This window comes from Nesoenas mayeri (genome assembly GCF_963082525.1).
Source record: "Nesoenas mayeri genome assembly, chromosome: 18".
NCBI classification, from domain to species: domain Eukaryota; kingdom Metazoa; phylum Chordata; class Aves; order Columbiformes; family Columbidae; genus Nesoenas; species Nesoenas mayeri.
This window is the reverse complement of record NC_137566.1, coordinates 3452093-3467169: the sequence shown is the minus strand read 5'-3', so window position 1 is coordinate 3467169 and position 15077 is coordinate 3452093. Positions and strand designations below refer to the sequence as shown.

The 15077-nt window shown below is 54.1% G+C and overlaps 1 protein-coding gene across 2 annotated transcripts in view; it reads left to right on the top strand.

Annotated features, from left to right (window-relative positions):
• Nucleotides 1-15077, top strand: part of RGS3 (regulator of G protein signaling 3) — a gene marked incomplete at both ends in the record, with an annotated part of 74442 nt that overhangs the window by 8055 nt on the left and 51310 nt on the right. The window contains 8 exons of one of the 2 annotated variants that reach the window (XM_080355996.1): nucleotides 900-994; nucleotides 1847-1915; nucleotides 2758-2818; nucleotides 4690-4854; nucleotides 9772-9853; nucleotides 10520-10625; nucleotides 10897-11236; nucleotides 11477-11516. In XM_080355996.1, coding sequence (XP_080212122.1) covers nucleotides 900-994; nucleotides 1847-1915; nucleotides 2758-2818; nucleotides 4690-4854; nucleotides 9772-9853; nucleotides 10520-10625; nucleotides 10897-11236; nucleotides 11477-11516 — 958 coding nt within the window. Of the gene's footprint in view, nucleotides 1-899; nucleotides 995-1846; nucleotides 1916-2757; nucleotides 2819-4689; nucleotides 4855-7408; nucleotides 7463-9771; nucleotides 9854-10519; nucleotides 10626-10896; nucleotides 11237-11476; nucleotides 11517-15077 lie in introns of those variants that run through there. The other variant, XM_080355997.1, reaches the window with a different exon arrangement.

Below are 15077 nucleotides of genomic sequence, written 5' to 3'. Positions count from 1 at the left end.
CATGTTCTGGGCTGCCTGTCTCTTCCCCTTCCTCCTCTGTCCTCATCTGGCTCAGCATCCCCAGCATGCAGGGAGGCAGCTGCTCTCTTGCCCAGTGCTGGTTTGGTTGGCACAGTGTCTGTGTGGACCCAGAAAAGTGCAGGATGGGACCTTGCTAAGGGCTGTGTCAACCCAGTGGGATGCATCCCAATGGGAGGCAAGAGCAATAATACATTTAACTTTCCATTTAGCCGTAGCTTCTATTCAGCATGACTGTGGATAAAAGTAGCAGCAAACAATCAGAAAGGGCTGTGAGGCATTGGAACAGGCTGCCCAGGGCAGTGCTGGAGTCACCATCCCTGGAGGGGTTTAAAACACATATAGCTGAGGCTCTTAGGGACATGGGTTAGTGCCAGAGTTAGGTTATGGCTGGACTCAGTGATCTTCAGGGTCTCCTCCAACCAAAATGCACCTATGAATCATTGAAGCTTAAAGAACATTTAAAAATAAGTACCAAGGCCTCATGTATATTCTGAAACTGACTTCTGTTTAATTTAATTGTGCAAGAGCATCCCCCTGGCTGCCAAGGGCTGGTGGTGTGCACCATGCAGGAAGCATCTCCCCTACCAGGGGACTGCAAGTCAGAGACCAGCCAGCAGCGTTTGTGTGCATCAGTCCTTGATTTTTCTGCTCTTTTCCTTCCCTCCCCTGCCCCAGGGGGTGTTGTAATGCAATGACTTGACGTACATAGGGTGAAATGATCTAAAGCACGCATTAGCACGGGCTCCACTGGATCTCCAAGGCTCAACCATCCATAACAGTGGCCATGCTGGTCTCCGGCCACCACAGCGGCTGAGGTGGCAGCTGGGTGCCAGCGCTTGCTTTGAGTGCTAACATGCTGCTTGTTTTCCTCTGTAAAGACGTCGATCGTGCCAGATGCTGACTGGAAGTGCAGGCAAAAGACGAAGACTGTGCCAGACAGCAAAAATCCTGTGTTCCACGAGCACTTTGTTTTGTGAGTATGACAGGGCAGGGGAGGCTCTGGCCCATCTGTCAGCGCTGTGTTCACGTTGGGGGACACACACGACCGCTGTCCGGGGATTCCCTCTCGAAGCCAAGACCCTGTGTTTGCTTTAGCATTATGGTCTATAACAAACACACATCATGCATGAGCAGGTCTGCTGCTGAGATGAGGAGTGACAGACATTATTCTACTGTTTTTTATAGCTGAAATGCCTTGAACTTTTGGGCAGAGCTCTGCGGAGGCTCACAAAGCTGTCAGCACGCAGCATGGCAGTGGCGCTCCTGCACACTTGGACTTTCTTGCTGGGCAGGAGTTGGGCAAACACGCTCCATTTCCTAGACCTTACACCTGCAATAGTATGGGCATCAGTGTGAATGAGGAAGGTAAAAGGATTTCCTATAGCTACAGCATGATCCTGCATGGGAAAGGAGCTATTGTGTTTTGGTAAAGCTTGTTTCGCTGGCTAATCAGCCTGTGTCAGACCTCTGTCCCCCTATGGCATTTAATTTGGCACAGGATGGTTGTTTCAGAGTGTGAACTGTGGCACATTCCTTGCATTTTACCCTTTGATATTGGAAGTGTGTCTTTCTGCAAAATTTTGTTCCCATTAAACCACCTGAGCGATGTCCCCAGCACTTGCCCCAGAGATGTCACATCCCTGTGCAGCTTTCTGTGAGGAACGAGAGAATTAGTGCAAGGGTGGCTCCTTTGAGAAGGTGACCATTTGGGGTGAGAAAACCTGGCTCTGAGGAGGATGAGGAGGCCCTGGCTGCGAGGGCAGCCCTTGCTGAGCGCTGCTGGGGAAGATGCGTGCTCACGAGCTGTCTCCTCTGCTTGTTACAGCCCAGTGCAAGAGGAGGATGAGCAGAAACGCCTCCTGATCACAGTCTGGAACAGAGAGAGAAATTCCAGGTAAGGGGCTGCCAGCCTGCCATACCATCTGTTTCAAATGGGCCTGATGCGGCAGCAAACCTGCTGTCTGCTCTGGCCACCCCACGTGAGCTCCCCAAGGGAGCTGCCCTGAACAGAGGCTGTGGCTGGTGACATTGGGGAGCTGAGCAACAGGACTGTGACCTGCTGGTGGGATGCCTCAGCCAGGGTCGTTCCCCAGGGCGGCCTGTGCTGGTGAGCACCTACTGAGCTGTGTGGTTACACCAGGATTGCTCCTGCCTGGAGAGGGAGGCAGAGCCTGGGCACTGCCTGGCTCCCAGCATGGGCAGAGGTCACAGAATCACAGAATAGTTTGGGTTGAAGGGACCTTCCCAGCTCCCCCAGTGCCCCCCCTGCCATGAGCAGGAACATCTTCACCAGCTCAGGGTGCTCAGAGCCCCGTCCAGCCTGGCCTGGGATGTCTCCAGGGATGGTTCATCCACCACCTCTCTGGCCAACCTGGGCCAGGCTCTCACCACCCTCAGGGTCAAGAATCTCTTCCTCATGTCCAGCCCAAATCTCCCTCCTTTAGTTTAAAACCATCACCCCTTGTCCTATCACAACAGGCCCTGCTAAAAGTCTGTCCCCATCTTTCTTATCGGCCCCTTATCCAGCCCCATATTTCTTATTGGCCCTTATCTGGAAGGGCCACACTAAGGTCTCCCCAGAGCTTCTCTTCTCCAGCTGAACACCCCAACTCTCTCAGCCTGTCCTCCCAGCAGAGGGGGATATTTGGGGTGTTCTGGGAAAGGGCTGCATGTGGGGAGCTGGTCCCCTGGGAGTTGTGAACAAGCACGTGCTGATGGTCTCTGGCTCTCCCGCAGACAGAGCGAACTGATCGGCTGCATGAGCTTCGGTGTCAAGTCCCTCCTGACCCTGGACAAGGTACCTCTGTGCTGGGGCGCAGTGTGTGGAATGGGTGCCTTTTTCGGGTCGGTGTGTGGATGTTGTCACCCTCAGGGCAGGAGCAGGCTTCTTGCACCATGGGACAAAGATGCTCTGAAGGTGCCCAGGGAGTTCCCTGATCCCATTCCCAGTATGGATGGCCACTGGGAGACTGGTGTTGGTGTGACTATGGGAGACAGAGATGAAGAAGGATCTTGGGACATGGGACCATCACTCCCTTCTGCAGGGACACAAAGAGAAAAGCAGCAGTTGGGGGTGCAGAGAGGCAGCCCCAGCGAGTGCTGCCTGGGGACAGGAGATGGAGTCAACCTCACTGGCACGTGTCACATCTAACAAGTGGCTGCTGGGTGGTGGAGACACACTCCTCTGAGGGCTCTGCCCGATTCTCTGCGCTCAGCAGCTGGGGGTTCAGCTGAGGTGATGGGCAGAGTGCACACGCAGAGACATTGGGCTGTTCCCAGGGACAGCAGTGCTGCCAGGCTGTGCCCCAGCCACAATCTGTGTCCCCACTGCTGCAGGTTTGGTCACAGTACTGCTGCCCCAGCCTGGCTGCTGCCTGGTAATACACATCAGCAGGGTTTGCTGTTCTAACGAAGCCTGCAAGGCTGCTGCTGAAATAGCTGACGCCCATCAACCCACTGAAACGCAGAAATGTTCATCCCAGCTGCCAGGGGTTGGGGATTTCATCCCTGACAGCCCTGCTCTGTTGTCAGCACAGAAGCATCAGAGCATCTTAGCAAGCGAAGCGGTTTGTGTTAATACATCACCTGAGATGTGGAAATTTGCTCCCTAGCAAAAAGGTAAAAATGAGTTATTTGTAGCAGTGACCTGAGAAGAGGCCAAGAGGTAGTTTGAGCATGGCCTCCTCTGGAATCTGCACAAGCGAGATCCAGCTTTGTTAGAACAGTGAAGAGATCTGGGCAGAGCAGCTCTAAACTGCAGCTCTCCCCAGGAAGACACTCTGCTCTGGTCATGTTTGTTCTCCACAAAGATGTCCCCTCCTTGTCAGGCTTCGGCAGTGAGCTTTGGGAGATGTTGTTGTGTGCAGAGGGATGGAGTCCATGGTGTCGATGTGCACAACGCCCTGCTCTGGCAGGAGGATGCTGGGGGTGCGTGGGACCTCAGCTGGGGCTGAGATGAGCTGGCCCTGTTTCCTGGGTGCTGTGTGATGCTGCTGGAGTATCCTTCCCTCTCCTCAGTTTCCTCACTGTGGATTTAAAACACTCATTTTAAAGTGGGTCCCTTCCTCTGGCCGCTGGGAACGTGGTTCCTGCAGGCCCAACTGACTCCTGGTCTTGGTCCAGGTGGTTGGTCCCCCAGCTCCTGTCAGCTGCCTGGGGAGCGCGGGGAGATCCCGGCCGCTGCCTGGGAGGGAGGCGAGGGATGGCCCAGGTCACCTCTGTCCCCTGCGCTGTCCTGGCCCATGGGTATGGGACAGGGCAAGGGGAGCCCCTGAGGAGCGCCCAGCACTGCTGGAGGCAGGTTTGGGTGTACTCCTCTGGGGATGAGGCTGGAGCTATGTCTCCCTGCGAGACCGCCAGCTGCTCAAACACAGTATGGGCAGTTTTACTGGAGACTTGCTGTTTTTCTGCACCTTGTATTTCTCTACAAACCTAGAAGCTTGTTACTTCAGTGGATCTTGGTCCCTCCTTGCAGGAGGGATGGCATTTTAGCTGGTGCCGTATCCCAAGAGAAGGACTCCAGGCTGTGCCTCTGTGTGCAAATACATCTGGGCAGCCTCTACATATGGGCCTGGGGCAGCTCCTGCAGTGGGGTTATGGGCAACCAGACTGGCTTAAATGGGGGTGAGGATCTGCCCCTCCATCCACAGCTGCTTTCCTCCCACGCAGGAGATCAGCGACTGGTACTACCTCCTCGGGGAGGACCTGGGCAGGACCAAGCACTTGAAGGTGGCCACGCGGCGGCTGAAGCAGAGCAGAGGTGTGTGTGTCCCCTGGGATGTCCCAGGGAAAGCTGGCAAGGTTCAGATGAGGAGTCACCTCGTGTCGGCTCATGTGCTGGTGGGGAGCAGCCCCCAGCATGAGGCAGCTCTCCCCTGTGGGCACTTTCCATCTCTGCGACAGCACCGGGGTCCCAAAGGATCAGCGTCGGGGAGATCCTGGCCAGTTCAGTGGGCACTGCCCAGGCACTGAGCTCTGCCCTTCAGCCCTCACTCCTGCTCACCTGCGGCTGTCTGGGGCTCTGGGGGCACCCCAGCTTTGCAGCCATGTCTCTCCCTCTTGCTGGGCCTTTCATTGTGCTGATTCCTGCATCTCAGGCCTGGGGCTGATCCCGCAGCTGGACTGTGGCTCCTGGGGTCTGTGCAGGATGGTGGGAGCTGCTCCTCCTTCCCTGGTCTCCTTGCTGTGCTGCCAGGGTGAGGAGGACAGAGTCCCAGAATGTCAGGGGTTGGAAGGGACCTGGAAAGCTCATCCAGTGCAATCCCCCCATGGAGCAGGAACACCCAGATGAGGTTACACAGGAAGGTGTCCAGGCGGGTTGGAATGTCTGCAGAGAAGGAGACTCCACAACCCCCTGGGCAGCCTGGGCCAGGCTCTGCCACCCTCACCAGGAACAAGTTGCTTCTTGTATTTAAGTGGAACCTCCTGTGTTCCAGGCTGGCACAGAGCAGGGTGGGACAGCGGTGCCTGGCCCAGGTGTGCAGCCACCCGCAGCCTGGAAGAGATGTGCCCATGCCATGGAAAGATCTCATATATAAGTGTGTAGATGCAGTGTGGGGGGAGAGGGGTTGTCAGGAGATATGCTGTTGGGCTCATATGGCCTTTACCATTTTATTTATCTTCCAGAGATGGTGCCGGGGAGCCAGGGTGCAGCGCAGGAGAGCGAGGATGCTGCGAGCATGGAGCAGCTGAAGGTGGGTGTGACAGGGCTGGGACCCACCAGGCTGTGGAGACGTGTGGTTGGGGGCTGGCTGGCAGCACGCAGGGGCTTCAAACGAGCCGAGGGACAGAGTGTTGGTGCGGGTGATGCTGAGGTGGGAGCTGTGTCAGTCTCCTTGTCAACACCGTGGCTTTTATAGGCAATTAGTTACTCTCATCAAGGACCAAATGATGGAGGTGGGTGATGTGGGTAGTAACCCCACGCTCGCTCCCCCTTGCCATTCAGGGCCCACCTGTTTTTGTAGTGTATTGCCACAGAGACAAAGCAGCAGCCGTTGTCTGGGAGCGATGGGGACTGGACGTGATGGGGACGGGGCTGGCCGGCTGCCTGCCGCACAGCATCAGTCCTGGCCGGCTCCGTGTCTCCGTGGACGGGTGCGTCTGCTCCCCTCCTCCTTCCAGGGCCCTTTGCTCTGGGAAGAAAAAGGCCCATAGTGGAGCTTCAGTGATTTATGGGAAAGGCGAGGGTGGGAAATGGGAACACAAACACATGGCCTGCATCGGAAATGGGGCTCAGCCGGCCCCGTGATTTATCTGTGCCGAATTCCGCTTTGCTGCTTCCCTCAGCTGCATTTTCAGTTATTTGTTTTAAAGTGTAGAATTGAGCAAGACAAACAAAGCCAGCGCCCCTCTCCTCCCTTCCTCTCCGACAGTCGCCACGGACTTGAAAGATGGTGGCTGGGAAGGAAGACGGATCCTCCTTCCAGCCCTGGCCCGGCGCTGCGGCAGGCGGGGACCGTGCGGAGCAGCCCTGGCCGGCCCTACCGGCTCCCGCGGGAGCACTGGGGCTCCTCGCGCTCGTCCCCAGCACCCCTGGCCCTGCCACCCCTGCTGCCGCGTGAGGGAGCCGGGGCTTTGGTTCCCTTGAGCCTTTCCTCTCTTTTCCATCCCCGTGCTGGAGTGTGGAAGGTACTTTCTTCTGCATTGCAACCTCATCTCCAAGGGGTTTTGCCACAGCGCTGGCAGCCGGGGCTGCACGGTGCGGACGCGCCGAGTCCTGCTTTTTGCCCTCTTGCTGGCTGGGTTAAGAGTGTGTCTTTCATTCCAAAATTACACCATGAGTGCAATTCAGTTGACCTCTCAGCTTCCCCCCCTGTGACTTTGTGAGCACAAAGCGCTGGGATGCGCGTATCCTCTGGGTCTGTGCTTTCAAAAACAAACTCTGCTTTTTCTTTTTTTAAAATCTCTCTTACCCTTTATGAGCGTAATGAGTGCAGGCGTCTTTTTAATGAAGTGAAGCTCGCATAGCCGGTGCCTGTGAAACGCCGCTTAAACATCTTCACAGTGTTTGTGAGAACGTTGCAATAACAAAGTGCTCTGTGCGGCTGAAGAATGCCGCGGGAACAAAAGCCACATCAACAGAGCAGGGACTAGGGAATACTAAATAGTTGACAGGAATTTTAATATAAAAACTCTCTCTCTTCCTTGTCTGTCAGGGTTCTCAGGAAGCCCTCTGGCTTATCGTAGAGCGGCATACGGCACAGACAGGGGCCGGGGAGGTGAAAGGTGGTTTCCTGCCATTCTTCTGCGGAGCTGGGTTCCCATGGGCGGTCATGCCAGTTTGACTGGGGTTTGTTCCACACTCGTGTGATACGAGGAGATCGGGATCACGGCTGCTTCGGGAGACGGGGCTTTCATGGGCTAACGGCGAGTTTAGGGTTTTCCAGCCATGAACCGCTTCAATGGACTCTGCAAGGTGTGCTCGGAGCGGAGATACAGGCAGGTCTGTATCTCCCGTGGAAAACAACCTCTGTGCCAGCATGTGTGTGGATTGCAAGGCTGGGTTAAGTTTGGAGTGTCTGTGGGCTTTCTTACCATTTTGGGGCTGTGTGTGTTCAGTTTCTAGGGTTTCAATTTGCTTTCATTACGATTTGTAGATGATAATATTGGGAATATAAGGAAAGCATCTCCAGATAGGTGTTTCTGGCTGATCTCTGCCTGGTGCTGCAGGGTGTAGATGGGAATAGAGGGGAGAATTTACTGTGCAGCTTGAGTGGAGCGTGTTGATGATGAAAACTGCAAGGCGTTGTCTCAATTTACCGCTCATTAGAGGAGAGGCAGGCTGCTACTATCTCTTTTTAAAGTTGTTTTAATGTGAATGTATTTGGGAATCAGGTGTTGCTTGAGGCTGGTCACGACCGACAGCCGCTGTGCTCTGTCAAAGCCGGTGCAAGTTCTTTTGGCCCCACTCAGTGCACGCTGCTGGGCGCTGGTTTTGCTTGTGCAGGTCCCAGTCTCCTGCACTTTTGAACACAATTTTCCCTCCTCGGTTTAGATTTGGGCTCTCTGCTCGTGTTCAACTTCTCTCTGTGCTCCTGTGCTCATCTCTAGTGTCTGCTAAAGCCGCTGCAGGGGACAGTGTGCGCTGGGAACTGCACCAAGAACCAGCTGAACTGAAACTGCCCGCTTCTCCTCAGGGCTGCAGTGACCGTCCCATGCAGGAATGCTGCTCGGCTTTGTATTAGCGCCAACTGACTGCAATTTGTGCCTTAGACCTCCTCAGTTTTCTATTTTGACCACTTCTTCTGCATTTTTTGACAAAGTTATGGGCACAGTGAGCCTCCACCATGCTGGAGTCCCACACCATCTGCCACCCATATGTCACGTTCTTGTGTTTCTTTCATGCCCAGTGGCAAAAAAGGATGTTCAGCTCCCTGTGGTGGGAGCTGAGGGAAGGGAACCATCAGCAGCCAGAAGCTGCTATTTAGTGGCAGAGGAAGGTGTCTCTGGTGGCAGACAGGAGCCAGCCAGCTCGGGGAAGAGGAATGAGAGAGCTCTGGGTGCGGGGAGCTGTGGGCTGGGAAGGGACCAGGGAGTCTCCGTGGTGGCAGAGATGCTGGGCTGGCTCCGAGCTGCCACTGGTGACACTTGTGGACTTGGGTCCACTGTGCTTTATAGAATCATTTTGGTTGGAAGAGACCCTCAAGATTGTTGAGTCCAACCGTTCCCCACCCCTGGCACTGCCTCGTGTCCCTGAGAACCTCATCTCCGTCTGTCCAGCCCTCCAGGGATGGTGACTCCAGCACTGCCCTGGGCAGCCTGTTCCAATGCCCAACAACTATATTGAGTGTAGTGGGACTGGAGCTGCTTTCTGATCCTTCCAAGGAGAGGCAGTTTCTCTTTCTCAGCCTGATTTTATGCTGAGCAATCAAGCCGAGTCAAGGTGCAGAGAAATGAAAGCTTGCTGCGTTTGCCCTCCCGTGGCAGAGGAACGAGGAACCGCTTCTCCTCTTTGGCAGCTTCTGCTCAATTCCTCTCTGTTCTCAAAATAATACAGGTCAGATGTTGGACTTTTTTTTTTTTCATTTCTCTGCCAGTAAAACAAGGATCTTGGCAAATCTCTTGGGGGAATAATCAGGTATTTACAAGAACTGTCATGCTGAGCTGCTGCTGGAAGCCAACATCAAAAAATAAACATCATTTTATTAATAAGCCAAATGCTTCATGAATCAGGAGGAAAAATGAGCCTAAATCAACACAGCATCCATCCTGTCCGAACTCAGCAAGGGGAACACGCTCAGCCCAGCTGAGGGGTGACGCTCACAGCTTCTGCGTAGACAGGAGCGCGCGGGTCCTCGCCGCTCCACTGGAGCACAGGAGAGCTGCTGGTTTTGTTACTCAACTGGAAAGGAAATGTTTAAGAGATTTGCTTAGAGAAACCGTGTTAGAAATCAGTGTCAGAGCCAGAGTGCCAGGTTTAAGTTTTTGTTTCTAATGGCTTATCAGACCTTTTCTTATATTTGCAAGAATTGCAATTGGAGGTTTATGTATGTGTATTCCGTTTTGCAGAATTCCTCTCTGTTGATCCTCAGCTCCATTTCATGCTGCTTTTTAGCCCCCTTTCCATCCCACTTTGGCCTCAGCAGAGACCTGTTGTCTGTGGGGTTCATGGTGATGGATCCTTTGGGCTCCGTGACTGTGCCTAGAAGTGCCGTGTGTCTGCGTTCGCAGGGGCGATGGGGGATGCTCGCTGCTCGCACACAGCGGCTGCGTTCCCACTGGGCAGCCTGACTCCGCTGTCTCTCTCTCCAGATTACGATCCCTCGAGGAAGCGATGGCTTTGGCTTCACAATCTGCTGCGACTCCCCAGTCCGTGTGCAGGCTGTGGACTCCGGTAAGAGATCGGATTGTTTTTATCCCTCTTGGTTTGAGTGAGTGACCCTGTTCCTTTTGCATCTCAATGCATGTTGTGATTCAGAAAGTCCCACACCTTTCAGGACTCCGGTTACCGCCAAGAAACTTCGCTTAATGAATTCTCTGCTGCCTCTGATGAGGTCAGAGGCCCCTGGGTTAGCACTGTGTCACTGTTTTTGCAGTTTTTGGCAGTAATTTGCAGAGATTTTGTTCCCTGGAACTCTTATGGATGGGAGACCTCTGGAAAGCATCCATGGGCTGTGTCAGACAGGGACACAGCGAGGAGAAGCATCACAGGGGCCCTTGATGGCCTGAGTAAATCCTGTTGGTGTGGACCTGCAGGAGGCACTTGGTGTCTGTGTGACCTGGTGCTCCGCACTGCACACCGGGGAACACGGGAGGTTCCTGCAATAGCTCTGAGAGAGCATTCGTGGCTTTGTCACAGGCGCTGTGTGTGCGTGTTGGAAAGTGAAGCTCCAGGCTAGCTGGCCCCACTTGACTTCCAGGTGTGGATGTCAGAGGAAACAGACGGAGTTTGGAGGAGTGGTGCAAGCTTTGGAGCTGTTTTGGTGTCTCCTGGCCCTGGGGCTTCTTCTCCCCCTTGTACTCTCAGCAGGTGACTGGCATTTGTCTCTTCTTTCTGCAGGTGGCCCAGCAGAAAAGGCGGGTCTGCAGCAGCTCGACACGGTGCTGCAGCTGAACGAGCAGCCTGTGGAACACTGGAAATGTGTGGAGCTGGCACACGAAATCCGGTGAGTGTTCACCCAAAGCATCAGCACGGGCTCTGCGAGAGATGGTCTGAGGGAGCCCAGGGCAGCAGCAGCTTTGGGTGGCTACGGGAAGGATTTCAGGGATGCAGGAGACTGGGAAAGGATTCTCTGGAGTAGAAGAAAGGGCTGGGGAGGGGAGGAGAGGGGCAGAGGTGTTAGAGGGAGGAAGGAGTGCAGGTCTTATGGCTGAACAATGCGGGTGCCATGTTCCCTTCTACTCCATCTCTGACTTGCCCCGTGCTGCATCTTTCAGGAACTGTCCCACCGAGATCATCCTGCTGGTCTGGAGGCTCGTCCCGCAGGTCAAGTCAGGGCACGAAGGCATGATCCGCAGATCGTCCTGCAAGTCTGCCTACGACCTCCAGTCACCGCCCAACAAGCGGGAGAAGAACAGCACCGTGCCCCCGCGGCCCGAGCAGCGCCGGAGCTGCCACGTTCTGTATGACGGGAGCGACGGGCTGATGCTGAACGGCTGGGAGAGGTACACAGAGATCGGCAAGCTTGGCCAGAACACCATGCCAGCCCTGTCGCGGGTGCCCTCTACTGCAGACCAGAACTACATCATCTTGGCGCCGTTGAACCCCGGGAGCCAGGTAGGGCTGGTCTCCAGCCCCGCGCCCGCGTTGGTGTGGGTGGCTGTTGGCTCTGCTGCCTGGATCCTCTCTTGGCCTGTGCTTCAGCCTTATTGACCTCATCTCTATATATAGAGCAAAAATGATTTTTAGTTCTCTGGAGCGCTTGGGCTTTGCTGACGTTGGCATGCCAAAATTTGCAGTTGGTTGTTGGAAAGTCTGTCTGAGGTGACTGTGTCCTGTCTGGGTTGTGTCTTACAGCTGCTGAGGCCTGTCTATCAGGAGAACAACACTACCGGGGGTAAGTTGTTGATCTGCTGAAAACACAGCTCGGAGCACCTCACAGAGCTGAACATGGTTTTTCTAGGACTCACGAATCCTTGTTCTTAGGCCTGCAATGGAGTTCCTCGCATTTTAAGGACAGTGTCAGAACTCTGGGGCTTCTGGGTGGTATAATCTTCCGACTTTCTGTGTCAAACATAGAAGTGAGAACCCTGCTCCACAACCCCGAGCAGAGCACAGCTGCTGGTCCTGGCTGAGCCTCCTGGTGAGCAGGTGTGGGGGAGCAGGGACACCCCACCAGGGACTTGATGAAAGCACAAAGTGTGACAGGGCTGAGCATTATTGACGTGGCTATTGCCCAGATGTGTCTGGGGCCTCTCTGTGACGTGTTCAGCTTTTCACACCTCATGCTGGGGGTGCTAATTGTATGGTCCCTGCTTTGAGTTTGATTACTGAGAGAGTGAGGATGGGCACGACTCAGATTTGTACAGACATCAGTGCAGGTTGAAGTGCCAGGTTTGGGAATACTCATTTCCTGGTCTCTGACTGTCTCTGGATCAACTTCTTCTCAGTAAGGGTGACAGAGCACTGGAACAGGCTGCCCAGGGGGGTTGTGGAGTCTCCTTCTCTGGAGACATTCAAGACCCACCTGGACATGTTCCTGTGCGACCTCACCTGGGTGTTCCTGCTCCAGCAGGGGGATTGGACTGGATGATCTTTTGAGGTCACTTCCAATCCCAAACATACTGTGATACTGTGTGTGACCAGCTCTTCTCGAAACCCCTTTGAAGCATAAACTCATTTTCTGCAGCTCGGTGTTCCTGGAGAACCATGTATGGATGGTTTGCAGGAGGAGTGGGGTGAGGCGTGTGCCAGGGCACCGGTGAATCCTGGCCTGAACGAGGGGCTGACACAAGCTCTCCCTGAACAGATATCACCAGGTGACTGTCACTGCCAGTGGGAAACTGGGGACAGAAACAACCCAAGAACACTGAGTGCTCCCTGGGGTGTTCACTGGGTGCTGTTGAACTTGCAGTTACAATTCCACCGTGCTCAGCTCTACGCACAACCCCTTGTTGCCAGTTCATTGGTGCTTTTGGAGACCCCGCGAGCACCCTGCTCTGCTGGGACACCCTTAGGATGAGCTGTGTGTCTGTCTGTCCTGGGCCTGATCTCACAGGAGTTTCTTTAGTCCCTCCCTGGTGTGGGCAGAGCTATCAGCACAATTCCCAGCTAGAAAATCTTGTGCTGCCTGCAAAGGTGGGACAGTGTCCATGGAAGGTGAAATGTGGGGCAGACGAAGTTGCAGTGGGAATGCCGAGAGCAGCACAGGTCAGAGGTCCCCGTGCCTCGAATGCTCCCAGTGCTGAAGCCCTGTGGACTCAAGAGTTTTCCGCATCTCAACTGCCGGGGATGTTTTGTACCATGGATAATTGCAACTCCTTCCTGCTGTCCTTGGCTCCTGTGAAAAGATGAGCTGGACCATAGGGATTTGTTCTTGCAGCAGGGTGGAATTTGAAAGGTTCTGGCGTCTTCCCATGATAAATCTTAGTGACCGTTTTCAGTGGTTTAATATTCAGGCTTCAGAGGGAAGAACGCACTCATTAACCTGAGCGATGATTAAGCGTGGCGATGCAGAGCTGACCTCCTGTCACACAGTGACACTTCGGGCAGGCTCGATGCTTTTCTGTGCCAGTGTGCAGCAAACAGGCCTCGTGCAAGTGATGAATTCCTCTGATAAAATGAGGTGATTTAGGGACAAGAAGAAAAGCAGAACCCGAACAGTCCCAACAGATCGTATCTGTCCTTTGTTGAGCTGTCACTCATGTTTTGATTTTATCTGGCAGTGCAACCATGAGAAAGGGAAAAGAGAAAATATCAGGATTATTACACTTAGGGGCGGAAACATTTTATTTCAGGAGGCCCCCCTGCTTTGCAGAGGGAGGCTGTTAGGCCAGCGGTAAACAGCAGCTCTGTGTTGCCAACAGAGCCCGGTCTGGCTCTGCCAGCACTTATCTGAAAGTAAATGTGCTATTTCCTAATACTTAATGGAATATGTAATGTTGGGTAGGTTTGTATGTTTGCTTTGGATGAGACCTTATCTGCTCTGAGCCACGGTCAGAAGTGTTTTGGCTGGTTCCTGCGTGGGAAGGCTGTGTGGACCCGTTACAGAAGCTGCTGTGCAGGGAGCAGGAACGCCCGGGCTGCAGGAGGGTTTGCTCATGTATGTTCCTGAGATGTTGCTGTGCAGGAGGATCCTGGGCTAATGCTCCAGTTTCTCACCTGGATGCATTAAAATCTAAGTGGAGAGTCCTGCCCACTGGACCCAAGCTGGTTTGGTTAGAATAACAGAATCATTTTGGTTGGAAGAGACCCTCAAGATCGAGTCCAACCATTAACCCACCCCTGGCACTGCACCGTGTCCCTGAGAACCTCATCTCCGTCTGTTCAATCACTTCAGGGACTGAGAAAGTCTCCCCTCAGCTCCTGTTCTCCAGCTGAACCCCCCAGGTCCCTCAGCCGCTCCATCACACTTGTGCTCCAGCCCCTCACCAGCTCCGTTCCCTTCTCTCAACCTGTTCCAGCACCTCAAGGGCTTTCTTGGCATGAGGGGCCCAAAAGTGACCCCAGGATTAGACGTTTGGCCTCCCCAGTGCCCAGTGTGGGGGACGGTCACTGCCCTGGGCCTGCTGGCCACACCACTGCTGATTCATTTCTTGTTCATTGACTTCAAGGTGGAGGGAGAAAATACTTCAGTTTTTCAGTGGGACTTCTTTTGAAGAAGGGATGAATTTTTTGTTAGAGACATGCTCAGCATCTGTTGGAGTTACTGCCTGCAGGATGTAAGACAGAGCCCAGGTTGCTGGTGCCCATCAGGACATGGTCTGGGGTTGAGGGCTCCTGGGGAAAATGAACCTGTCCCACCTTCTGTCCCCAGCCTGGCAGGTCCTGCTGCTGGGATGGGAGTTTGCGTGTGGCAGGAGGGACGAGCACCGTGGGCCTGGGACATCAAGGGTGGCCAAAACTCACTCACCTACACAGCAGCTACCAGGGAAAAATGATGGTTATCGATAATTATCAATTATGCTTTTAAACACAGGATTAACAGTTACATTAGAGACTCTGGGGCTGGTTTGCTGTTCCACCTGATGTCCCCTGGCCTCCAGCGGTGCAGGCTGGGCGGTGTGGAGCGGCCACAGGAGCTGCTGTTGGCTCACTGGGGAAAGTCCCAGCTCTGCTTGGCCAGCTGAGGCGGCAGCAGTGAGTAAAGTAAAGCTTTGGTGTCATCCCTCCTTTGAACGAGGATCACGGCTTTCTGCCCTGGGGAGGGACAGAGCGAAAACCCAGTCAGGCTGCTCGGACTTAGTCCAGCGCTGAAATGTAATTCTGGGAAGCAGTGGATGATGTTGTGCCAGCCTCATGCAGAATGAGGTCATCCTTGAGAAATACACCCCCGTGTCTGAGTAACCATCACATCCCCGGGAGCGACTTGGAAAGGCACAGATTCATCCCGTGTGCAGGAATACGTTTATCACTTTTGTCCTTTTCTCCAACACCTCCAATCTTAGTATCTCCTAAA